This window comes from Vidua chalybeata, chromosome 3 (assembly GCF_026979565.1).
Source record: "Vidua chalybeata isolate OUT-0048 chromosome 3, bVidCha1 merged haplotype, whole genome shotgun sequence".
In the NCBI taxonomy this organism is placed as follows: Eukaryota; Metazoa; Chordata; class Aves; order Passeriformes; family Viduidae; genus Vidua; species Vidua chalybeata.
This window is the reverse complement of record NC_071532.1, coordinates 44180152-44206023: the sequence shown is the minus strand read 5'-3', so window position 1 is coordinate 44206023 and position 25872 is coordinate 44180152. Positions and strand designations below refer to the sequence as shown.

The 25872-nt window shown below is 38.1% G+C and overlaps 1 protein-coding gene across 4 annotated transcripts in view; it reads right to left on the bottom strand.

Moving 5' to 3' along the window:
- TBCE (tubulin folding cofactor E) overlaps window positions 1-25818 on the bottom strand; it is a 28187-nt gene extending 2369 nt beyond the window's left edge. For 2 of the 4 annotated variants that reach the window (XM_053937129.1, XM_053937130.1), the window contains exons 1-15: window positions 23108-25818; window positions 22601-22734; window positions 19739-19823; window positions 13104-13296; window positions 11993-12077; window positions 11216-11315; window positions 9328-9430; window positions 4713-4789; window positions 4367-4462; window positions 3685-3749; window positions 3536-3600; window positions 2903-3055; window positions 1994-2147; window positions 1513-1581; window positions 414-473 (exon numbers count right to left, since the gene is read on the bottom strand). In XM_053937129.1, coding sequence (XP_053793104.1) covers window positions 414-473; window positions 1513-1581; window positions 1994-2147; window positions 2903-3055; window positions 3536-3600; window positions 3685-3749; window positions 4367-4462; window positions 4713-4789; window positions 9328-9430; window positions 11216-11315; window positions 11993-12077; window positions 13104-13296; window positions 19739-19823; window positions 22601-22734; window positions 23108-23589 — 1921 coding nt within the window. In that variant the 5' untranslated portion in view covers window positions 23590-25818. Of the gene's footprint in view, window positions 1-413; window positions 474-575; window positions 646-1512; window positions 1582-1993; window positions 2153-2902; window positions 3056-3535; window positions 3601-3684; window positions 3750-4366; window positions 4463-4712; window positions 4790-9327; window positions 9431-11215; window positions 11316-11992; window positions 12078-13103; window positions 13297-19738; window positions 19824-22600; window positions 22735-23107 lie in introns of those variants that run through there. The other 2 variants (XR_008429736.1, XM_053937131.1) reach the window with 2 other exon arrangements.
- Window positions 25819-25872: the final 54 nt, after the last annotated feature.

Genomic DNA, 25872 nt, shown 5'->3' with positions numbered 1-25872 from the left:
AACTAGATTTCTAACTTCATGTATTAGATACTAGACCTCAATATCTAGATTTACACACTATATGGTTGCCTCTTAAGACTTCATGTTCTGGTTACTTGGTTAACACATCCACCAGATTTCAGCCCCATTAATTGGCCTTTAATTGCCTCAGACACATTAATCATGAAACCAGCAGCAGAAGTACTAAGACAGACAAAGCATCAACTTTCCATCTTTGACCGGGACTGAAAATAAGTATGAACGCCAGAAGAATAATGACTTTTTCAAACAATTTCTTCCTTTGTCATTTCTTTATGTGACAGAGGAAAAGGTTTCAGGAGCTGACAAAGCCAGAGGCAGCTGCCATTCTTAAATACAGTTGTTTGAAAAGGAGTGATGAAACAACTGCTTGAACATAAGCCAAGACTTCTTACCTGGTAGTTTTTTCTCCACTGGCTTCTGTTCAGGTTTCTCAGGACACTTAATTGTCAAAGCTTAAGGAAGAAGGGTAAGGCATTAGTGAAAGAACAATAAGCCCTGTTCTGGCAGAAGCATAGTCCTTCTAGTCTGTTTTTATTACAAATTGTTTCCCTTACCTCAGCCTGATCTCACAAAAACTAGGAGGTAGCCTGCATCTCAGCAGTTAAGATAGCAATTAGTCATTATCTGAAAAATCAGTTAATTAAAATAACCAAGTTTTTATTCATCTTTGGTAAATTACTGTAGAAGTGACTCCCTAATGCTTAAAGGTAGGATTTTTTTGCCAAAATTAGTATTTACCTAAAAATGCTTAATTTCTATTTAATTTTTTTAAAACAACCTGCAGTAGAATGGAAATTGCTTATTCAGTTTAAAACAGGCTTTTGGTCCTCTCAAAAGCACCATACAAAGACTTTTAAAGGACATCATTAGCCTAATTATTTTACAGAAATTAAAAGACTTATCCTTAAAAAAAGGTTTATGTTATGTCTAGCCAACAAGATTCCTTGTTCTATTTAGTCTTCCCCCTAAATGCATTAGAATGTAATGGTTTAAAATACTATTTTGCCCATGGAGTAAAAAGTTTCAGTTCTTCTATGAAGTGGGAAACATAGCTAAATGAATTTGCAAGTCGAGGATGTAACCTAGATTAAGTATGTAGACAGCCCCAAATACCAAAGCTACCAGTATTTTTCTTGTCTGTCCTAAAGTTAAGAAGTAATAAAAAAAGGTAATTTCAGAAAACAGTGCAGATGTCGAGATTAAAACCTGAGATGTCTTCTGTAAAGAAGCCACTCACACAGTCAGAATGGAGTATCAATAACCTTTGTTCTCCATTAAATCTCAGTTGAGAAAATAATTTGTCTTGGGTTGAGGGGGGAAATGAGAGAGAGTACACAGAATCAGGTTTCCAGTCACACTCACTGAGATAGTTCAGAAAAATCAAAATTACAAGCTGGAACTTTTTGTTCTCCATATACACCTAGGACACACTAAGCTCATAAAATATTCTAAATGCAGAAGGAACAATTTTGACCATTTCTGGCCTCTTACTCAGGAGCTGATTTTTCAGAGTCAAAGGCTGTTGTCCCTTCAGTTCTCCTTCTTCAGGTGCTCCATATTCTGTTGGAAGAAAAGCACATGTAGAACCCTTCAAAGACTAAACCTCGAGACCTAAGACCACTGTGGTGCAGGATCAGGGAGGAGTTCCCTTGGCACAGATGTGGTGGCTCCTGCACCATGCAGTGCTGCAGACACGAGCCTTGTCCAGCTGCTGCAGCATTCAGGACAGGGATGTGCTGCTTAACATTGCCACTGGTGTCTCCGAAGCAGGGAACCCAAGTTCCTGAGGCAGCAGTGCCCTGAAGGATGCAGAAGCCCACTGGCACACGGGCTTGCCAATGCATGGGCTTTCCTAAGGCTGTAGCAGCACATGGAAAAAACACCAAGGGGAAGAGAAATTGAAAACAGACCAAACCAGTGCTTCCACAATGCCAGAAGTGAGGAAATGCTATTGTACTCTGCTTGTACTTACTAAGACAAAGTATTGGGTATCTGGGATGGGCAGCAAGAAATTCTCCACTTGGTTTGTTTTTCTCTGGGTTCCAATGCCCACCAGCTTCTAGCCAGTCCTTTCCAAATATTTTGCGATAATCAAGCTCTGCTCCTCTTCTTTCAGCAGGAAGGATCTGTACTGACACAGGAATGGCACATAATATAATTATATAACTTATAATTATGTAACTTTCCAGAGAATAAAATCTAATCAATGCCACAGACTCCTTGGTCTTACTTGGTGTTCAGTATGTTTCAATGCTACCAAGAATCTTATAAACCATGTCTCCAAATACTGAGTGATCCATATATTCAGTATATTTTAGAGCCATTAAGAGTCTTAAAGCCTCTCTGTGTACTCACTGAGCCATAATTGAATAGCTAAGCAAAGATTTTGCTGTATATGATGATGCAAGGATGTTTTTTGTAGCAATGGATCAGATGCTGCTTCTGCTCTCCTTTATGATAAACATTTGCTGAAAGTTTGATTTGGTGTGGATTATGATATTTTTCTATTGCAGAAGGCAAATGTTGATATTGCTGTCACTGAAACAGATCCGACTATGCTGCTTTTTCTATTTTTTCTTTTTTTTTAAGAGTATAGTTTTTGTTAACAGTCCTGAAACTTCAACACAATTGAGGCACTGAGAAAAAAAACCACCATTGACTCATCTTGTCCAAGTCCCCACAAAGTTAGTAATGCTCACAAAGAGGGCTCAGTCTTGAACTGAGCTTGTGACTGCCCCACTGACAAGGGGATGGACTAGTTGGCACTTTATTTTTTCTACACCCAAGCAATCAATAACCTTAAAAGACACTGAAAACAATTCCTCAGGCAGTGATTTAGAGTTTTTGCCAGACTTAAGCCATTTGTTGAAATATCACATACCTCACAGTTGTTCAAAACCTCCAACTGACTTATCTTGGCAATAATGAGCTGTATAAGGGTCTCTGGGTTCTTCTCTGTGTCCATGAAGGGGTTATTGTTACACTGGAGTGCCCGCAAACTTGGTAGTTTATCAAGCTCATTGATAGATGACCACTGAAATGGAAGGGAAGAATCTTTTGCGGAAATATAAAACATAACTTCATTTCAGAACAATACCTGGTAACACCGACTTTTCCTGTACAACAAACATGACTGGAAAAATTCTTTTGATCATCTGAACCAAGTTCTTGGATCCTGTGCATTTAGCTAAGGAAAGAACTGCACTCCATTTAATTAAAAGCCAAACCAAAACAGAAAATAGTCAGATAAAACAAGGAATTAGTCAGAACTTTAGATCATTAGAATTCTGTGACAGGAATTATAAAGTAGCTGCCATAACATAAATATGTTTTAACTGTTAAGAAATCTTTTTAAATTTTTAAATTATGCCTCTGTATTGAATAAAGTGTTCAATAGTTACCTTAGAATCTTACACATAAAATGAAAGAAAATTTAAAAAAGCAAACTTAAAAGTTACTCTTAAACAAAGATGCATTTATTTACAAAATGTGAAACCATCACAATCTAACCTACCTGTGATATTTTATTGTCATTTATTGCAAGGCGTTTTAGTGAAGGAAACATTTTAGTTTTGCATCCTAGGAAAAGAGTAACAAGAAAACAGTGAAAACTTTAAATAAACAGAATTTTAAAACTATAAATAAGTTATTTCTTTTACATACCAAATCCAGCATCAGGAAAGTGTATAGATGATATCCCAGTGTTTCTAAGTATTAGCTGTTCTAATCTGAAATTTAATAGATACAATGATCACTGTATTTGGCACAGGAAGTTTTTTGCAAAGAGATACAACCTAATTTTTTTTTCTTTTCTTAATAAAATCTGCAGCTTTTGGTATAGTGCAGCATCACTGACAAATGAAAGGCAGCCTCACAGGCAGTACCCAGACTTCAGCTGTGTTCAGGGAATAAAATTTTCAGAGAGTAAGTGCAACAATTTCAAGCTTTCAGAATGGCTCCTGGATTTAAATGTATGATTTTCTAAATGAATTTTTTATAAATAGCTTGTGACTACTGAAAATCATGGCTGCTGTTTTGGTGTACAGGGAAAGATGATAATTCTGCAAATTAGCAAAATGTGGTAAATCACTTTCATTTCATAAGTGTATAATGAAAACCTAATAACATACAGCTGAAGAATGTGTTATTATACAACAAAAGCAAGACTATATTAAAATAGCTCAACTAAATAATGCAGTTACTCTCCTCAAGAGGGCAAAATGCCTCTATTTCAAGATCTCATTAATCTTTCATGCAACATCAATACTATCATATTTCAGCCAACGAGGACTACAGAGATGAATATCTAGGACAAAGAATTTCCAGCAAATTTGTTTACAGCTACCTGGGGAGCTGTGCTATGAGATGCAGCTGATTTCCATCCAGCAACTGGTTGTCTGAAAGGTCTAACAACTTCAGGGTCTGCAGGACATTATCAGGCCTGATGCATTGGAATAAACAAACACAAAACCAGAATATTTAAAGTTATTAGCCAATGAAAACACTATTTTACCAAGTATATAATTGCATGCACACAATTGTGCTCATTTATAAATGTTCTGAAATACATCACATGAAATTTGCATCAATTATTGTCATGGTGATGTAAATGTTACAGGAATGTAACTTTATGTGCTATGTAACTTTGTGGTACACCAGTGGCTAACAACTGACTGACTCATGTTACTCACCTTTCCAAAATTGTAATATTATTAGAAGAAAGGTACAACTCTTCAAGTACTGGCCATCCTTGAGCACAAAGAAGAACCTAAGAGCAAAACTTTATTTAATATAAAAAAAAGATGGGAATATTTCAGAAATTATACTTCATGCAAATTTGCTCTGAATGTGTTCAGAAAAAGCTATGGCTTTCCAAACAGAGGAACAATTATAAAAGATTTCCTAGTCTTCCCTTTCTTCCAGATGGCTCTTCTGTGCCCAGAACTACAAGCACAGATGACATCAAAGGGGTTCTGCAATCACAGGACTGTAAGTCTCAGGCTTGTGGCCACACTCACAGCTGAGACTGGAAACTGAGTGACCTGGAAACTGAATTAAGTTATTCACTGAGTTGGAATGACCAGGTATTCCCTATAATGAGGTGATGAATAGACTGTACAAACTCTACATGTGCAGAAGTTCCAGAACCTATGTGTATAGCTAATACACATAACACATCTGACAGAATAATTTTAATATGTAAATTCTTCAGAGCTTGAAGCCTTTTTTGTCTTGGGACTGTGCCAGCCTATAACCCAATAAAAGCCAAGAATTGCATGAATTCAGCACATCTTGAAGTTTGCAAGTTCTCTAAAGAAAATAAATTAATTCAGAAAGGGCTACAAAATGAACAAAGATACTTTTGTTTTAGATCTTATGTCCTGAAATTGTATAAAATATGCTATTTTACTTTACACAGTTTTATTTTACTTTACACAACATGAATCCATCCAGCTGCAGGTCTATGTAACCGACTCGTAATAGACACCATGCCAAGGGTAAATACTGAGATCTCCTCAAGAGGCAGACTATGATTTGGAGCTCAACTGCTTTACACCCAAAAAGATGAAAAATCAACCTGCTGCCTTATCTGTAACACACAAACACAAACTCAGATATAACAACTTTTCCTGTTCCAAAGCAAAGCAGGAAACACTGATATTTAATCTGATAGTGTTTCCCCATGTCAACAAGATGGATCAAAATAGTTATCCACTGGTGATGAAGCATGACAAGAAACCTGCAGCGTCAAGAGAAATGAGGTACATGTCCCACAGCTGCCCAGCACAGGGAGGGAGGGAGGGATGGATGGAGGGATGGATGGAAGAAAAAAACTGCACAAACCTGAAATATCTGAAGATTTTTCAATATGACTAGAAAATTGACAAATGATAGGTTACAGCACAATTCCAAAAAACTCAAATTGCTAAATTTCCAGCTACTGCTTAAAACAGCTTCCTCAGAAACAAAAGTTCACACATCTGACACTGAATTAGCCCTCAGGAAAGACTGGGGCCTCATTGTGAATAGTTTATGGGGAGGTATACCCAGATTAGAGCCACTGATGCTCAAAACCAGAAGAATAGAAATGCAAGAGCTATTGCAAAAGAAATAAAGATGAGAACAAGAAACAATTGTCACCATGTAAGTTCATGATGTTCCTGTATCTTTAGTCTGTTTATCCCAGGAAGCAAATAATATAATTGGGAAAGGCACAAAGAAGCTAAACAAGAAATAAAACCATGAAACTGATAATACTGTTCTCAGTATAGCGGATATAGTATAACATACAGTATAACGGATAACTGTTCTCAGTTACTTTCATATAAAACATTGGGACTTACTAAATGAAATTACCAGGCAGCAATATCAGAACCCAAAAAGGTTGAATTTATGTTAAATGATATGCACGGCAAAATTTGCAAATGGGTTCTTAATACAGTTAGATAAATCATGAAACAAAAAATCCACAAATATTAATTAGAGGTGTATAGTCTTGAGCTCACAAAGCCACACAATTCCAGATTACTTTCTAAGAAGGTCTTACCATGTGTTTACCTAGAATTTTTCCCAACTACCTGCTGCTACTTGCTAGTGTCAGAAGCGTGATCCTGCACTTCTGTTATAACCCAGATTTTTCTTTTACCCTGTATAGATTATATTATTACCCTGTAGATTATATTATAACTACAAAATCTTACTTTGAAAACAGAATCACAAATATAACATTATTATTTAAATGCTGAATAAGAAAGAAAGAAAGGGTTTAGAGCCATAAATATGAAGTCATTACACTCAAATGCATTAATTCCATTTCTAAGTAAATGGCTGCTAACTTTAAGTTATTTTACAAGACATTTTTCCCCCTTGAAAGTTATATGTTTTGTTTTGAACAATCAATCAACAATTCTACAGTAATAAGCTCTTTTACTGATATACTAATAATCTCAGAAGTACTTAGATATATGCAAATCATATACAAATGAAATAATTCTTTCTGAAAACTGATGCTCAAGGCATGTGAATGGGGAGCTATGTATTACTACATAAATTAAGCATGTCCCTCTCCTGTGAAAAATACTTCAAAACAGAGGAACAAACTAAAAAAAATATCCAAGTATAACTATCCTAATGCCATATATTCTTACATATAACAGCAAGTAATTTTGAAATGCTGTTCACCATTAAATGGTTTTAATTTTAATTAAAACACTCCTAAGGCTTTTGCTTATATCCCCATTGATAATTTAAATGTATTTCTCATTTGCTTGGATTATCTTCATTACTATTTTCTATTTGAAAGTTGACTTTTCAAGTAACTCCCCTTAGAGCTTAAGCAGTGACATTTTCAAGTGGTTTGTTCACAGAGTACTGATGTCAGGCACATGCCTTTATTTTTCCCCTTTTGTTTGGCTGCCCTGGAACACCACTTTCAAGCCCAGGCTTATGTCTCCCATCTTACAGGGAATGAATTGGAACAAATTTATAAAACAGATTTTGGAACCAAGGATGTTTTTATGGCCAATGAGGAATCATCAGCTAAAGCAGAGTTTCAAAACAATAAATTCAAAAGCTGCATCATTTAAAATTGCTCTGACTAGGCTGGGACTTTCTCACTGCAATTTAGTTAGCCCTGGAGAACTTTGATCTGCAGCCATGGCTCCAACCAGCCTTTCAGTCACCCCATGGAGGGATGAAGGACAGCCGCTGGCAGGTGCCAACATTTTAAACACCACAATGCAGAGATTTCCTCTGATGAACACTAGGTGACATTTAAAGTGTTTGTAGCCACTTAATTCTTCCATTCCCTTCACTATTCATATTGCTGCTACTACGGAAGGATTATCAACTGTCCTGCCATAAATCCCACAGACAGTTTTAAGAGCACAGTGAATGGACACTAAACAAAAACACAGCAGTGACCTCCCTCTAGTCCTGCTGCAAGACAAGAGAATGAAGAAGCTTCTTTCTACTCAAGTCCCAGTTTTGTTAAGTGCTCTTTTACTGGATAGCAGCTGGCAGCTGAAATCTGAAAAGTCATGTAATTATACAATGCAGTACTATAAAATCTGACCCTGAGAAATCCAAATAACAGTTTGGAATTTAGAAGCTATTATAAGTAACATGACACTGAGATGCACATCCTAAGCCACATCTCTGCAAAAAGGCTTACTGCTAACTACAGTTGACAGCAGGACTTCATTCCTAATAAGACATCATACCAGGAGAGAGTCATTTAAGCGTGCACATGTTTCAGTGCCTGAAACAAGTCAGAGCTTTGTTTTTCCTGTGCTCTGTGCTGCCAATAACCAGGCATCATATGGTTCAAGAACTATCAGTATGGGCAAAGATACCAATCCAGTCTCCTGTTGATGCAAAGTGATACCAAAACAAGAATTTCTCATCACTGAGACAGAGTAAAAATTTAACAGGGTAGAAATCCATTTGGATTTAGTTGAAATGTCCCGCTTTGAGCTTGCTAACATAAGTAAAATAAGCTGTTTAGTCTGGTAACTGCAGCAGTAGCAAAACTGCCCCAGCTAAGGAGAAAGAATGCAAATTTCCAAGCTAAAGAGATAAGAAAGACTCCTCAGAGTCTTTCTAAAATAGACAGTGCAGTGTGACCCAGGAGTTCTCTCTGTACTTTCTGACAAAAACTGAGTACAATTGTAACTAGCTGTAAGTGTAACGTGAAATCAGAAGAATTAATATGCACTAACCTATTGTGAAATTCTATTAATATGTAAATTAGCTAGAGTAATAAAAAAGGATAGGGAGTTTTCAGGGGCACACATGTCCTTTAAAGGGGAAAAGATCCCTCACATGCATCCAGCGCTGTACTAAACATACTGTCCCTACAAATCTTTATAAGAATTGTGGGGTCTTGATTTTTCACCGCAATTCATCATAAGGAAATATTTTCTTTCCATTTGCATTTCTTCTATTGCATGCAGAGAAGTACACATAAATCTTCAACAGCTACCAGGAACCAAGAAGTTTTCACTTAAAAAAAACTTTGGGACACAAAGATATATTGTACTCCAACTGCTTTCTTTTGATTTGGCAATTTACAGATGTAGATGAAGTAAAATGTTTCTTATTAGACTCCTCTGCCACTATTACTTCCTTCATTATGTAGGAAGTACATTAGTCAATATGTAACTAACACAGTTACCCCACAGCACCTTTTCTAAGGATGATTTGATTTCAGTAGAACAATACAGTGCACAAATGTTTATTGTGCTTACCTTGCCTCAGAAACCTAATGATATTATTTTTTTCAAAAAAATCAGGAAAGGCTATTACCTCTGTCCATGTTATTTCAGTTTGATTAAGTGCCAGAATCTTCAAGTTTGAAAATGCACTGGATGTAAAAGTTGATGTAGATGGAAATCTCATTTTGTTTTCACTGCATTAAAAAAAATATATATTTGCATAATGAATAATCACTTTTATTTAAGTCATTAGTTTGGAGCTAACATTAGAGAAAAAGAAATTTACACCCTCCAAAAATTAAAATCCCTGCCAAGATGTCATATATTTTAAAATATAATAAAATATATTTCTAGTTATATTCAAACATACTCTTTCCTAGTTTACTTTCCTGCTTCAGAAATGCATATTTATTCAAGAATGCGTATTTATTCCTCTGTGGCCTCTTTCTCTTTCACTAAGTTTTGAACATGAAAAAATTATTTTCATTAATATTAAATGAAACAAAGCCAGAGCTTGGGCTAAAACTCCTTAGTTTTGACTGAAAATGAGGAGCCTAAATGACTATCCAGGCCCCAGCAAAACAAAAGTATGTAAAATCCACTCTCAATAGGTAAGTATCACTACAAAGAAGAAAAGAGAAAGATTCTCAAATCTGCAGTCTTCAAATCAGTTTTCATTATTCACCCTGAAAGAGAAGTTTTTATTTCTTTCCTAAGACCTGATCTTCCTGCATATTCTCATAAAAATCTCTCAGTGTAATTTATAGTTACATACTTATGGGTAAAATTTCCACATAGAGAGCTGGTGGATGGTTAATCACATTTCTTCTTCTTCCAACATTCCACGCACAAAAAAAAAATCAGTAACAGATTTACCTTCTTTCTTTTTTAAAGCAAACAGAAGGTCAAAACAATAAAAAACTGATTCAGACTATATCAGTATGTAGTTGTAAGCATCAAATTCCAGCATCAATCTCATTTTGTTTTCCACTTTTTCACAAATAACTTCTGAAAACCCTTCAGTCTAGAGTACACTTTTCAACAATGAAAAACTGAAAAAATTATTCCGGGTGAATTAAAAGAAATTTCTCTGTATTCTCATGCACGCTGATAACAATAGATCATTATATACTCTAGGCAAAGTTAGATTTACAAATAGCACCCAGGTTGCAAACAGCTGTTTATTGCTAAATATTGAAGAAAATGGAACACCTACAACTATTTTAAAAATACAATTTTGTCACATTAATGATAAGAATAAATGAAAAACCTGGTGATTTAGGCTTCTACCTAATTCACTGTGTTACTTCACACCAGAAAATTATTGTGGCATGTGCCAATTACAGTGTATAGGCGTATACTAGAAATGTTCTTTATTTTGAAATTATTTTATGAATTTTCTTGTTTCAATAGAATTGGAGCTTTATTTAACAACATCCTCCTTCCTTTTCCAATGTCATCATTGTACAAGAGATTTTCCCCTAGATCTGTCACCATGGTCTTAACAGTTTCTTATCAGCATCATTTTAGGACATAAATAGACTAAGGTTTGGGATAATGAAGGTTTATTCAAAGCATTAGGGATAATTAAGTTTAGTGTCAAGACACAGTTGGCTAAACAAAAGTGGGCTCCTAAATGCAGACCTGACTGAGCAGCCAGAATGTATCAAGAATAATAAAAAACAAAGATCAAGTCTTAAAACTTTGAAGAAAATGTTCTGCAGAACTTAGTTTTACACAGAAGCTGAACTCCTAGGGTTCTAGTCTTTTCTTGAACACAGATGTCAGAAAAATATAGCCCACAACTTAAGCAGTTGCTTAAGAATAAGATTTAAAAAAACAACAAAAAAAAAAACCACCTTAGCTCCCATTAGAATGAGTCTTGCTGTATCCGGTTACATTTAGAAAGCTGAATCCTGAGCCTCTTGGTTTTTGTTCCTACCCCAAAGGAAGATAAACCCAAATATGAATATTTATACCTGACATTAAGTGTTTCTAGATTTTGAACTTGAGAAGCAATAGCTATTACTGTCTCCCAAGATGGTATCAGATTTTTTGATATGTTTATATGCCTCATATCTGAAATTTCTTGTTAAGAAAAATAAACTTATCTCAAAACTGAACTTCCTTTTTTCAGAATTAGAATTAGGGTTTCATTTTGAATCAAAGAGAAATAGATTACACTAAGGGATGGTACTGCTCAGTTACAGCAAATTTTATTTTGATTTGTGATATGGAAATAGCTTATAGTTTTATAAAAGAGCTTTACCATAGAAACCCTCAAATGGATTAGTTTCTATACTGACAGGAACTCTTTTAAGACCTTAAAAATTAACAAATAATAACTGCTTTGTAGTCTTGTAACACTGCCACTGGATGCAATGTACTAAACATGTTATTTGTTATATATCGGAAACCTCTAGTGTCTACAGAACATATCAGTTCTACTTCAATAGGGTTGTCTATTCTAGGGAATTAAAAAAAAAAACATTGCTGGAGCCTTCTGAAACTGCAGTCATAGTAACAACCTATGACTATACTTCTGTTTTTATACACAATTTGCATTTTCTTTCAAAAATTGTAGGCATCTGTCTTTTTAACTTTTTAAAATTGCATTAAACTTTTAAATATGAACTTCAAGTTTAATTTTTTTTTTAAATAAAAGGATACAAGTATCATTCATTGACATGAACACTTGGAATGCTAAAGTATGTACTTTATTTGTGGCATCATGCAATATAGCAAAAAAAGGATACTGGCACATGTTCTGCTTATTTCCTCTTCCTGACCAGCATGGCTCACAGCACACTCACGCACCGAGATATCCACCAGATTGTTCAGCTGTCTACATGAGAAAGAACATTCTTTCAGGTAATCTTCAAACAGAAATAGGTATGTTACATAAATGCCTGTTTTTTACAACTACACAACATCCTTTTCCTGTGTATCTCCTTTGGAATTAGCAATGTGCAGATTATTACACTCAGTGTCGTTCGCACTTGAAAACAGACATCTCTATTTTTTGCCTTTACATCACTACTACAAAATAAGTCTGGTTGAACCACAGTTCCCACATCCCCCAAAAACCCTCATCCAACTGAAATAAAGAGTGGCAAAAAAAGATTAAATATAGCTGTGCAAATTGGAATTTAATTAGAGATTCCAAGTTAAAAAGGTTTTATGCAACATGTTTTGCAAGAGGTTCAGAGTTATTTGGGCAGTCTTCATATCACTTATCAAAAGTATTTTTGACTGCTTAGTATGCTCTGGGAGACAAGGAAAATAGTTGTGGAATATCAGCTTAGAAGGAGACTCTAAGGAGATTCATCTCTTCTGCTGGAGGCCATTAGAACTGCAATTTATTACACATCAATCAGTTACTTCCTTTTTACCCTTCCAGGCACATGAACATGAAATCAACTGATTGAAGAACTTTTTCACTAGCAGTACAGTGACTTTCTGTCTTCCCTCTCTTGATTACAAAGTCATTTGTGATAGGAGTAAACAAAGACTAAAAAACACTATACAATATTAAGAAAACATTAAAATACATATATTTTTAAAAGACTATGCATATGTATGGTGACTGCCAATATCATGATAATTTATCTCTCATTTCTCACCAGACATCATCATCTGCTACTTTATGAAACCAGAATGAGGATTATTAGCGCTCAAACGTGAGTTTCTATTTGTAAAACATGTAAATTATGAATTGGAAGATTTCTTGTCTCTTCCACCACAGTGCAGTCTGGCTGGCTTTTAGACACAACAATTTTACATGCATGGCAGTCATTTCCTTACAGTTGAAATACTACTTGACTGATCAATCACTAATAATGTATCTTAGATTTTCATATATTACACTTGCCTTTGCTGTTCTGCAACAGAATCCATGCCAACAAATTCCACAGTCTTCGTTCCAAATATTACTGTATTCCCTGTCCCACACTGAACATCTTGCTTATCATTCAATCCGTACCGATCCTTTACTGCAGTAAGAAAATCTACTCCAAAATTTGCCTTGTTTGGCCGGATGAACGATCCTCCTTTAGGATGCCTAGAATAGAGCAGCCAGGAAAAGTTATCTTAACAATGACTAACTAATTAATTACTACTTTAAACAAAAGTACAGAGAACCAAAGCAGTCAAAAGGCAATTCTACAGGCTAATTGTAAACATCACTGTTCCCAGCCAGCCAGGTAAGACTTTCAGAGTATCTTTGATAGTACTTGAAAGAAGTTCACATAGTGAGATACCATAAGAAGTGGAGCACCAACTCTCCGAAATGTACTTACACATCAAAATTACAGTGTCAGTGCCATTATTAAAAATAACTGCTGTTATTTCCGAACTCATTATGAAGTCAGGTTCTCCAGGTTCTCTTTGTGTCTACCTATGGATAGACACAAAGTTACCTAAATCATACAATAAATGTGCTGGGAGTTTTACCAAAGCCTGAGGAACACTCAGAATAGTGATTGCTACACTGTATTTGACTTGCATAATTCACTAGTAATTCTATCACACAAATTACACAACATACAAATTGTAGCACTCAGAACTCATACAAACACAATCTTCAAAAAATCCTTATACGAACTTGGTAACAATTTCGAATATTCAACAGAAATATCTAACCAATAATGTATGTTCAAGACAGTCCAATGGAGTTTCTTGGTTTTTCTTGAGCACTGAAAAACCTTTGTTGCATTCCCGTGTCTTGCCATGCAATTGCTTTAACATTTTCTAGCAAAGTTAGTGAGAAAACACAGTATCAGGGAAGAACTAGCAGAGACAAGTTATGGGAATGGTATCACAGAGCAGATGAGGATCTGATAGGAGCATCAGCCAGAAAACATCAGGAAGAAAATTGATAGCTATGAATATCTGTCTGCCATCAAACTGAGAAGATAACAGGCTTTGGTAGGAAAGTGCCCAGAAGGAAGACATCAGTTATGTAAATAAAACTTTCCAAAACAGCATGTATCAAGTGTCTAATTAGCAAACCATAATATAAACCACCAATGCTACAAAGTTCAAAATTCTCATTAAAAAGCCAGTAACTAAAGGTCTTGAATCTTATGGACTGATTACAAGTAGATGGAATAGCTTGGGGACCATGTATTCACATTTTTATTAAAGAATCAGTGCTAGAAATTTCCTGTGCCAGTTTCATTCATTAGTCTTTCCACTTTCATATCCTAAAGAAGGACTTAGGCAGAAACTCAATATTATTTACTTTTAAAATATTTTCAGTCTAGTTTTGTAATGACTATGTTTAGAGTACAATGATTACAAAAGAAGCAGAAAAGCAAACTCCTAAAGAATGTAAATCTGGTATGAACTTGTCATGTTTGATAAGCATTTTCAATACATTTTTAATCCAGTAACCTTCTCTTAAGTAATTTCTTTCATTCCTTTGAAATTCTTCATAGCTTGCAAACACTTGAGTGATTTAAATATTAAACTTCCTCAAATGTAAAAATTATGTGATGCTTTCTTAATACCTCTTCTTAAAACAGTAAATTACCTTTTTATGATCTGAACTAGAACATCTCTTGCCTGCAAATATATCACTTCTGCATTTAATTAAGTCAAACAGCTTCATAGATGGCAGGTAGTACAGGATTCTGCTTGGGGCTCTGGAAAAAATCCTTGTACTCCTATCTGTAATTCACACTAGGTCGTGCTTTAAGTTTATTCTGACAACAACTGTCCGATTTCCTATCACCATGATTTTATCATCACCATCCCTCTACACTCAACAGTTCTGCTCTCCTCAACCCGCTCACCAGAACTAATCTAGAACCTCACTTCTGCATTCCTCCTGTCATGCCATTTATCCCTATCATAGACAAGACCTTTGGTCTGTCCATCACCATATCCATTCCTAAGCCCACTTTTGTCCTCTCAGGGTCACCACTTCTATTGGCATCTCCTTCTTCATTTTCCATGTAGGAACCAGTTCTATCCTTAGGGGAAAAAAAAAAAAAAAAAAAGGAAAGAAAAAAAAAAAGCAGAGGAACTTCGCTACCCTGTCCCCTGTCATATAAACCTATAGGAAAATTTTAGTGTATTTATCTCTCAAAACCCTTCTCTTTCTGTCCTGATCACAAGATCATAGGTTTTCTCTCTCTTGTTGTTCTCACTTCCCATTACTCTGCACCCTATTATAAGTTACCTAATGTATATTTAAATCCATTCCACAGCCTAAGCTTCTTTTTCAGTTTTAGTCTATTTATTTGATCTATTTTTTTAGGAACTGTCACAAAAGGCAGGAAAAGAAACTGCAATAGGAACCTATTTTCAGGCAAAATTATTGTGCATTCAAGGAGAGAGGTCACTGTAATTCATTTTCCCTAAAACACACAGCCTGTATTAAATTTCACATTAGGACATAAGAACTGTACAAGCTGCATGTACATATCAAACAAATAATGTACAGCACCTGGACTAATGCAAAAATGCACCTATTAGCCATCAGTCTCCATAACTGGGAACTAAACAGATAAATCCTAATCCAAAGAGTCATCCAGCATGCATATTATGAAATGGAAGAACCTATGGATTACTGATCAACCTGACTTAAGATGAAGACTCAGAAGTCTGAGAACAGGGATTTTGTTCTCAGGTATGCAAATTGTCTTTCAGAGAGAACAAAACACTGTGTGGAAATAGAGTGGTAGAAGATATGGCCCAATTTTCTTAAGCAGAAAATGTGGAATATGCTCAAGTGGGGCTCTGGCAAGTGGCTGGCTCTAGTTAATACTGACACTTCCTAATGGCTTTTAAAATAGAGAGGTTGACCCCAATCTCTGAAGTCATCTTCTAGGACACTTCCTATTTATGATTCAGTAGCCTGAAACATACAACCCATCTGCTGGCATGCCCAGGGCATTTCAAGGATATTCATTAAAATTTAGATTAGCTGTCAACTTCCACTGAATAAGGAGGAAATTTGGCATCGTTCTTTGCTAATGTAAAACACAGTCATAGCACTGCTCATCATTACAGGTACACGATGGCTCTTCATATGCTAGGGAAATATCATACACACACTTCTCAGTACTGAAGAAAAACGCAGGAGTACATAAATCATAACAGCTACACACTTGAGCTGTCTGACTGCAGAAGCTCTGAGCCACAGAGAGAAATGTCAGCTTTATCAGCCTAGGCAGTAAACATGGATCAAAGGGCTTCTTTGCCCAGTACTGTCTGTTTGCAATGATCAACTCCAGGCAATTACCATCATAACTGTAGGAAATGCACTACAAGGCTCATAAGGTGTTTGAATCCATGCACGTCTTTTCTACACAGATCTGAACAGATCTCTTCCTTACAGGGGAAGGTGTTCAACAGACAAAACTTCTATTAGAAGACAAAACTTCTAATAGAAGAATCTGCACACTGCAGTGAAGAAAATCCTTTAAGTTTTAAAAAGAGGCCATGGCACCAAACAATGCTTATAAATGACACCTAACACTAACCTACCACGATGTATCAAATTCCTGACAGAACAGCAGAAGCTCTGCAAGCATGAGCAAGTACTTCAAGTTCTTGAACGTTTACGTTCTTAAACAGACATGAAACTTGACTCTGAGCTTTCAAAAAACAAGGAAACAAGGAAAGACAGACATCTGCAGTTTTAGATGCTATCTTAGGGTTCTGCTGGTGCACAGTACATGTTGGAGCAGTGGTTAGGGACAACCTTTTGTTTCAACACAGTTCTATTGGCAGCAAAGAGCATGAGTTTCTGATGAACAAAACTTCTTAACTAAAACCTTCTCAGGAATCTTAGGAATGCTTTCTGCCTTTGCAAAATGGAAATATATTTTTCTTCCTGGACACTAAAATGATATTTTTTTCCGGTATTTGAAGAGTTTGTGCTCTAGGTACATATTCCTGGAAGTGAATATGTCATCCTTTAAGAAAAAATAGCCTAATTTAATATAAACAGATCTTTCTTGGAGTAGATAATCTTGAATCATCATGGAGCAGATCATCATACAACACGTACAGGACAACTAGGGGAGGAAGATGTACTTGTCACCCACATTTCCCAGGGGAACATACACATACAAATGTGTGAGTGGGTCTGTGGGACAAGATCCTATAGGAAAACACACTCATGTTTCAAAAGCTGTATACAAATTTTAACACTGTTTTAAGGCTTGATAACTCCTCATTTCTCTTGAAGGACTGCAGAACATAATTTAATTACATTATACACTACTGCAACTGACAGCTAAAATAGTAGCTTCCTCAGTTATTAAGAAACAAGATCCTATTATCAGGAAAAAACAGAACACAAAAACACCACTAGATTGTGCATTGCCATTTCTAGCTGATACAGGGTTGTTGAACATGCTTATGATGTCAACATAACTTGAAGTATGGCTGTTTTGTTCCGTGGTATTCATATACTTAAGAAGTTCAATTATCACCACATCATGATCCAGATAAATGTACTGCCATGCAACATAAAAGTTTAGGTCATATTTAAAAAAAAACTACTATAGAGATCACATAGAGCTGTAAGCAGACCTACTGTTTCAAGTAAGGACTTGAAAAGAAAGAAGATTCTCTGGTAATGAGAATCTCAAAATCAGTTTTATTTTCCTCTTATAGTCTTGTTTTCAAATGTCACTCTGAAAGATGTATTTTTTAAAGCAGTTATTTTCAAAATTGCCTTAAAAACAATTTCAAAATGTCCTTTCACTGCCTTTGTTTACAGCACAAGCTACTTGATCAGCTGCTTCTGCTTATCAGAATTCAAGGAGTGAGCAAAGTAGACTTGTAGGCAAAGGATACTCATGATAAGGTGTAAGGGGAAAAATACAGCTTTTTTTTTTAGATGTGCATATTCATCTACAAAGAAGCATTATTCCCTCCTAATCAGTAGTACTAAGGACATGATGTTTTAAGTTGTGGGAGGGTTTTGTTTTTCAGTATCCTTTTGCTAAAATAAGGTAACTATTTTTTTCTTATGTTTCCCTACATTTTCACAGTCAATACAAGAACTATAAATGTGTCTGCACACATTTATAGTTATGTCTGTGTGTCTCGGTGGACTGCTGGAACTATGTATTCTCTTAGACTCCAGGAGGACCTCTTCTGATTGAAAAATAGCAGAGTACAAAGAACAGGTATTGAAAGAACAACATGTTTAAAGACCACAACATTTACATTTGTTATGGGTATTGAGCTTCACTCAAAACATTGACTTTCACATCAAGAATTAAGGTTACTATCTGAGATCTCATCTCCTGGAAGCATACTAATGGCTGCTAAAAACCCAAGAGTCTATATACACAAATGTAAAGCAGTTGAGTTTCTGAAAAACATTAATGAAATGTTCAATTGCTTTTTCTGTCCAGAAAGATTTGGAATGGTCAGCCAATTATTTCTATTTTTTTCTCCTACAGCAGAACATAGCTAGCTTCAATTTGGAAACTGTTTCAATTAAATTCAAAGCATTTAGGAAGCAACTTCCACTAATATATTAAAGACATGGTTGTGCTAAAACCATAATTTCCAATTCTTTAGCTGAAACAAACATCCAGCTACGTTGATTTTTTTCTTGTATTAAGTGTGTTTAGCCTCCTCAACCCTTGTTTTATTATTATTTGCTACAAGGGAAAAATATCCAGTCCTCACAGGTCAGTATTTTCTTCTTTACTTATTTTTCTGAAGAACAGATTTTGTTCTCTCATCCTTCACCACTTCTATGCTCAGGAACTTACTGAGCTAGCAGTCTGTAGTACTATTGATGACTTTCTTCTATGAACTCATCCAGTTACTATTTAACTTACAAACTTTTAGCTGTTGCATGTGTCCTGACATAGAAATCAACAACTTGCTGCAATTAATATCCATCCTAGAGTCCTGTATTCCGCAATCTCAAACTTGTTAAGTGCTGAAATCCTTTCACTTAAAAGTAATGCATGCATATATTTTAAAACCCCATACAGCTGCACTATGTTTTGCATGTACTAAATCCAATGAATATATTTAACAATTCCTTAGTGATACAAATATAAACCAAATCATTAACAGGAACTTGGAATTTTCCCTTAACAAGATACATGCAAGTCAGCTTAAATTCAAATATACACTGTATTTGAGACACTTAATATGGACCAATATTTCAGTTCAGAATTACCTCATCAAAGTCACTAGGAAATGTTGATTTCCTAACTAAAGTAAAAGGTCTAAAACCTACTAACAATAATAACAACATCCAAAAGTCTAATTTTATAACATACCTCTGAAAACATGACTTGTATTTTCTAAATATTTACTGTACTGTAACACCTGTAACTGGATAAATATCATTGCAAGAGGCTCTATGGTTAGCTAGTCAGAGCACTCAGAATTATGATCTTTTTAATATTGGCCAACTGATAACAGAAGAGTTTGCCCTAAAAATTGCTGAAGGGCCTTTTCCCAGGAGCATCTCATCACCACATATGACATGCCAATGCTATGAACGAACTCACCTGCACTTAAAATACTGTGTTCCTTCATAGCTGCCATCATGCTTTCCCCTCTGAGGATCATCCCATTCCACACCCAGCCAAATTCCTGAAAAAAATGGTTGATACTCTTTCAAATTTACAGCATCATATCCATAGAAATCACAGCTGGAAAGAACCTCTGCAGTTCACTTAGCCTAACCTTCTCTCTCAAAGCTAAAAGAATTTAGCTTTATCACTTGCAGTAAAAGAAGTCAGTCAGGTAATTTGTTACCTAGCCAGACCTTAAAAATGTCCAAGGAGAGAAAGATTGCAACACATCTGGTAAGCATTCCAGTGCTGCATTGTAATGTAGCAATGTAATGGAAAAGGTTTTCTTGCTGTGGCCATTATCCTTTATTGTATAATCTAGTACTTGTAAGAAGAGTTAGGCTCTGCCATATTTGTAACCATCTGTCAAACAGCTGCAGGAAGCCATTGGATGGCACTTTTTCTTCTCTTCACCACATTAACCAAGCCCAGGTCACTCAACCTCTTCACAATGCATGTGTATGGTCTGTGCCCTTAACCACCCTGGCAGTCCTCCAAGACTCCTCAAGAGAGGAGATCTTTGAGATCCTCTCAAGTTTATCTGCATCCCTCTTGAACTGGAATAGTTCCACAGCAGATACATTACTCCAAGTGTAACCTTGTCAAGAACCCCTGCCCCCAGAGAGGGTTAACAGCTTCCTTTAACTTGCAGGCCATGTTTATCACCTCCCTCTAAGGTAATCCAGCACAACATGTATCTTTGCTTGTTACAGGGGATCACTGATGGCTCATATTCATAACAGTATCCAACTTAACTCCCAAGCCCTTTACAACAGACTCTCTGAGTCACTAGTCCTTCCTGATACATACTACATGTGGAAATTTATCCTCCTTGAATCTCTTGGGTTCAAACCTAAAGTTCATAAAGCTTGATCTGGATTGCAATTCTACCTTGTATCACAGCAACCATTTGAGGGTGAACACTGCTCATCACCCAAGTCACTGAGGAATACATGAAACAATACACACCTCAGCATTTACTTTTGTAGTACTCACTCATTACCTGATATCAAATCATTAATTACTTTTTTACTTCGTAACTTTCAACTCATTTAATGGTCCATTCACCTACCTTGTATTTCTTCAGCTTCCAAATAGAATTCTTTATGAAGACATTATTCAAAGATTTATTTAAGTCAAGGAATATTGACTTGTTCTCCCTTTATCCACATTCACAGTCATATCATCATAGAAAGTAATTGCATCTGCCAAGCACAACTTCTTATTTACAAGTACCAAATTCTCCCAACTACCATCTTGTCCTTCACAGGCTTGGAAATGGATTCCAAGGAAACATGCTACGTGATCTTTCCAGAAACTGAAGTGAGGCTAAGGAGTCTGCAGTTCCTGGTCATCCTTCTTACCTCTTCTAGAACTGTATGCAAGGCTAGTCTTCTTCCAAGCATCAGGAATCTTCCCATAAATTTGAACATCTATAGTGGGTTGACCCAGGCTAGATACCAGGTGCCCACCCAAAGCCACTCTGTCACTCCCCTCCTCAGCTGAACAGGGGAGAAAAAATACAACAAAAGGCTCATGAGCTGAGATTAGGACAGGGAGGAGATCACCCACTGATTACTGTCATGGGCAAAACAGACTTGGGGAAAGTAATTGAATTTATTACCAACCAGAATCAGAGTAGCCTAATGAGAAGTAAAACAAATCTTAAAAATACCCCCACCTCAGCTCTCCCTCCTTCCTGGGCTCTACCTCCTCCCCATGAGAGGTACAGAGAGATGGAGAACGGGGATTACAGTCAGTTCATCACACCTTATTTCTGCTGCTTCCTCCTCAAAGAGGGGAGTCATTCCCCTGCTCCAGTGCAGGTTCCTCCCATAGAAGATAGTCCTCCATGGACTGGTCCAACATAACTCCTCCCTACAGTATACTTCCTTTGGAACTGCTCCAGTGTGGAACCCTTTTTTCATGGAGTGTACTCCTTCAGGAAAGGGCTGCTCCAGGACATAAGACCTAACAGGAACCTACTCCAGCAGGGCTTATTTCTCAGGTCTACCAGGAGCTTGCTCTGGGTGTGGTCACTGCTTCCTTTCAGGCATCCACCTGTGTGTGTCTCCTCCATGGGCAGCAGGTGGATCTCTGAACCCCTGCTGACCCCCCTGGGCTGCCAGAAACAGCCTGTCTCAGTAGATCTGCAGGTGAATCGCCTTTCTGGAGTGTGGAGCACTTCTTTCCCCCTCCTTCTTCACTGACCTTTGTGTCTGCAAGGCTGTTCCTCTCGCAGCTCTTCTCTGGCCACAGCTACCTTGGTGCAAAGAGTGTCTTTTCCTTCCCCTTAAAGATGGTTTCACCGAGGTGCAATTACCATTGCTGATGGGCACAGCCTTGACCAGTGGCAGGTCCACCCTGGAGCCAGCTGGCAGCGGCTCTGTTGGACAGGGAGAAAGCTTCTGGCAGCTTCTCGCAGATGCCAGCGCTGTAGCCCCTGCCACTCTCAGAGCCTTGTCACACAAACCCAACACAATATGTTATCAAAGGAGCACCTGGTCTGGTGATCTGCTGCTGCTGCCTCTTACCTTCCCTGACTAGGCCAGTACAGACATCAGGAATAAGACTCTAAAATTCTTCTTACACCCCTTTTGACAACTCTGACTTCTTTAAAAGAAACCCAAAATCCAACAACTCACGCAGATTAGAAGTCGCCATATTTACACAAGAACAAATTGTAAATTGCCTCGTTTTACTCGACAGTGTTGGATTATTTTAATTAAGAAGAACGTGAGCAGAACCTCGAGAACAACCATAAAATGTGAAGATTATTACTTTTGTGGCGCTTACCTACAGTACGAGACACGCTGCCCACATAGCGCACAGTCCCATAGTCGGTGCCACAGGCGACCCGCCGACCCAGCGCATCGGGAGGTACCGCAGCAGCCATCCCGGGACCGCCGGAGTCCGGACTGCTCGCAGACCTGCGGGGATAGGAGAAACGCCCTTAACACACGCGCAAGCCGCTGCTCTCGCAACGCCCCTATCTTGAGCCGCTCTTTTGCCGCCCAGCTGCACGCCGGACTCCTCCCGGCGCTACTCCGTGCCGCTCCCCGCTCCCGGAGCAGGCTCCCGTGGGCCGCTCCCAGCCCGGCCCCCACACGCGCGGGGCCGCGGGCGCAGCTCACGCACCGGCGGGGCCGCTCCGCTGCCGCACTTCCGCCCTGCGCCGCGCGGCACCCGCCGCCCCGCCCCGCCCCGCCCGGCTCTCGGAGCGCTCCGGTTGGCCGCGAGCCCCGGGGCGGCCCTGCCCTGGCCCGCTATTGGCCCGCCCCCCTACTACTCTGCTCAAGTTACCGCCTGCAGGGGCAAATCGGCCCGAGGCGTCGCCGCCGTGGAGCTTTCTGGGCAATGCCGTTCATCGAGGTGGCCCCACCGCGCGGGCTTGCCGGCCCCAGACCACAACTCCCAGAATGCCGCGGGGTGAGAGACGGGCGCTCTGATTGGGCGAGCCGGGCCCGCGGGGCGGTGCTGGGTTGTCCCGCCTGTCCCCGGGAATTGCACCTCTCTGGGAGTAGCCGCAGGCTTGCGGCGGGCTGCGAGGAGAGAGGAAAGATATCCCAGGGAAGCGCTGCCGTGCTGTAAAGCAGCGTGCGGTGGGCAAAACCCTGAGGCACCGGTGAACCGACACTGAGCAGGAGATGGTTCCGAGTCCGTAACTCAAGGCTGGGGCGCTCTCCCGGGAGCAGCGGCTGAGGAGAACGTGGGCGACTCGCTGAGCAGTAGAGCTCGCCCGGAGCACCCCCGGGCCAGGGTGACTTCCAAACAGTTGTATTCATCTGTACGCTGCTACACTTGTTGCTGCATTTATTTCAATATTCAGTATTTGGGGAAAATATTCCCGGGGGATCCAGGAAAATCGAAGTTTATACAGGAAAAAATGAAAGACCTGACTGTGGTGAGGAATAGAAATTTTGTAAGAACTCTTCAGTTTGATGGAGATAGGTATAGCAAGATCGAAGAGCTGTGTTTATAAAAATCAAAGTATCTTAATTGATGTTTTTCACCTCTTTTAATCTCTTGTGTTTCATAGTTCAACATCTCAAAACAGCTTAATGCAAACAATATCTTTTGAATGTTGGCATCACCATGACTGAACAATTATGACAGTAAATAATCAAGCAGCTCTTTCAGTCCTACAGCTCCATTACATTAAATGTCTGTTCTTTGGGCAGGCAGCATATCAGTACTCTTTACTCTGAGGCTGTGATATTGACTACAGAAATCGGATATGGGTATTTGGTAACACTAGTACATTCCAACCAAAACAATCTGGATAATGTATATATTCTTTAGCATGCTGATAATATGCAGCTTCAAGTAACAGGCGTTGAGGGTGTGCTTTACTGTCTCACATAAAGCAGCTGCTCCCCAAGGAGACAATCCAGCAAAGAACTCTGTGCCTTCATTTCATAGTCCTCCCTTGCCATAGGTAATGTGTTATTTCAGGCCAACTAATAGAATTGGGGGGAAAAAAAAATAGATACCCTAGTCCTTCTTCCACATCTTTGGTGGCGCTGCTGTCTCATCTGAGTTCCTAAGCCCACTCATCTCCCACAGAGGGCACTCTTGGAACGATCTAGTCCAGTTTCAAGCCATGCAGCTGAAGCTAGATGGACAGTGGTAGCAGTGAGAGCAGTAAGGCCTCTTGCTCTCCTTTTTTTACTCCTCCACTGTTCCCAAGGTCAAAGCTGAGAGCATCCTCCACTTTGTGTACTGCTTGACAGGAAAGGTGCTGAAAACAAGAAAATACTTTTTGTGATCTTTTGGACCCCAGCTGCCCCTGTTTTATCCCTAGTTTGACACGTGATCCAGCCATTCTCACAACCTACATACATGTTGTCAAATTTATGCATTTAGTATTTCTAAAGTGATAATGAGAATAGCATTTACTCACTGCTTATCCTTTCTATTTCTTTGCGCTTCTTGTTTCAGTGTTGTAATCAACAAATAGCCATAGTTCATGATCTGTACTTGACAAGGAACAGGACAATCCCAATGCCAATCAAACAACTAGACCAGTTTAACGTTTTCACCTCATTACCTCAAATTACAACTTCAGCATTTTAAAAGCACTTAAGTAAAAATGGATTTAGTATCTGAATTTATTGAACATTTATGCTGGTTGGTGTAAAAAGTAAGAGATTAGGTTTATAGCACAGTTTTTACACTTCTGTGAGTAGCAATGATAATTCCTCTGTATGGCTTTTACTTTGACCTTTTTCTCCCTCCCATCTGTTCACACAGGCTTGGTGTCAGCCTGGTTTTAATAAATTCAGTCAGTGAAAGGTTATGCCTCCCTCAGCCAACAGAAGTTCTCTGTGGAGAAACAGATTACAAGAGAATAGGACAGTTTTTATGTATTTCAAAATACATAAACAAAATGAATGAATTTGACATTTTACAGACTTCAGCAATCACTGAGTGATTAAGTAGCTCACACTATATGCTCAAGAAATAGCAACTGAAGCATTTATGAAAAAGAGTGAAAATGACCTACTGTGCACAAGAGATGATGCAGCTGCTTAAATGTCAGCATGTAATTCATATACGAATGAGTAGAGCATTTTCCTGGAGCTCAAAAGCAGATAATTATCTACAATTTCCCTTCACCTCAGAGTTAGTCTTCTACACAAATTCACACCAGGTTGTGTAGTGCTTTCCCTGGAAGTGTCACATTAGGCCTTCTTGGTGTGTCTCCCATGGCTCTCTGTGGTGTACTAATCAGAGATAATCAGTAAATACCTTTTCAGTAGGTTAATTGAGAATGTACTTGTTCCATAGGGTATACAGGTGAGGAACACTATCAGGGTTAATGTGGTTTAACCTGCATCTTTATTAGAAGTTTTGCAGATTATATGCTTGAAGTTAGTTAATGAATCATGGATTATTCCTAACCACACCTCAACAAGGTGCCTCTGAAATAATTTTAAAGTAAGCGCTGCAGAAAAGGTTGAATGCTGATGCTCAGCTATGATAAAACTTTTTCAGGAAGGATGTTAATGTGAGGTAGCAATCAACTCAAATAGGCATATTGCAGATTATGTTTCCCTGACTTCAAG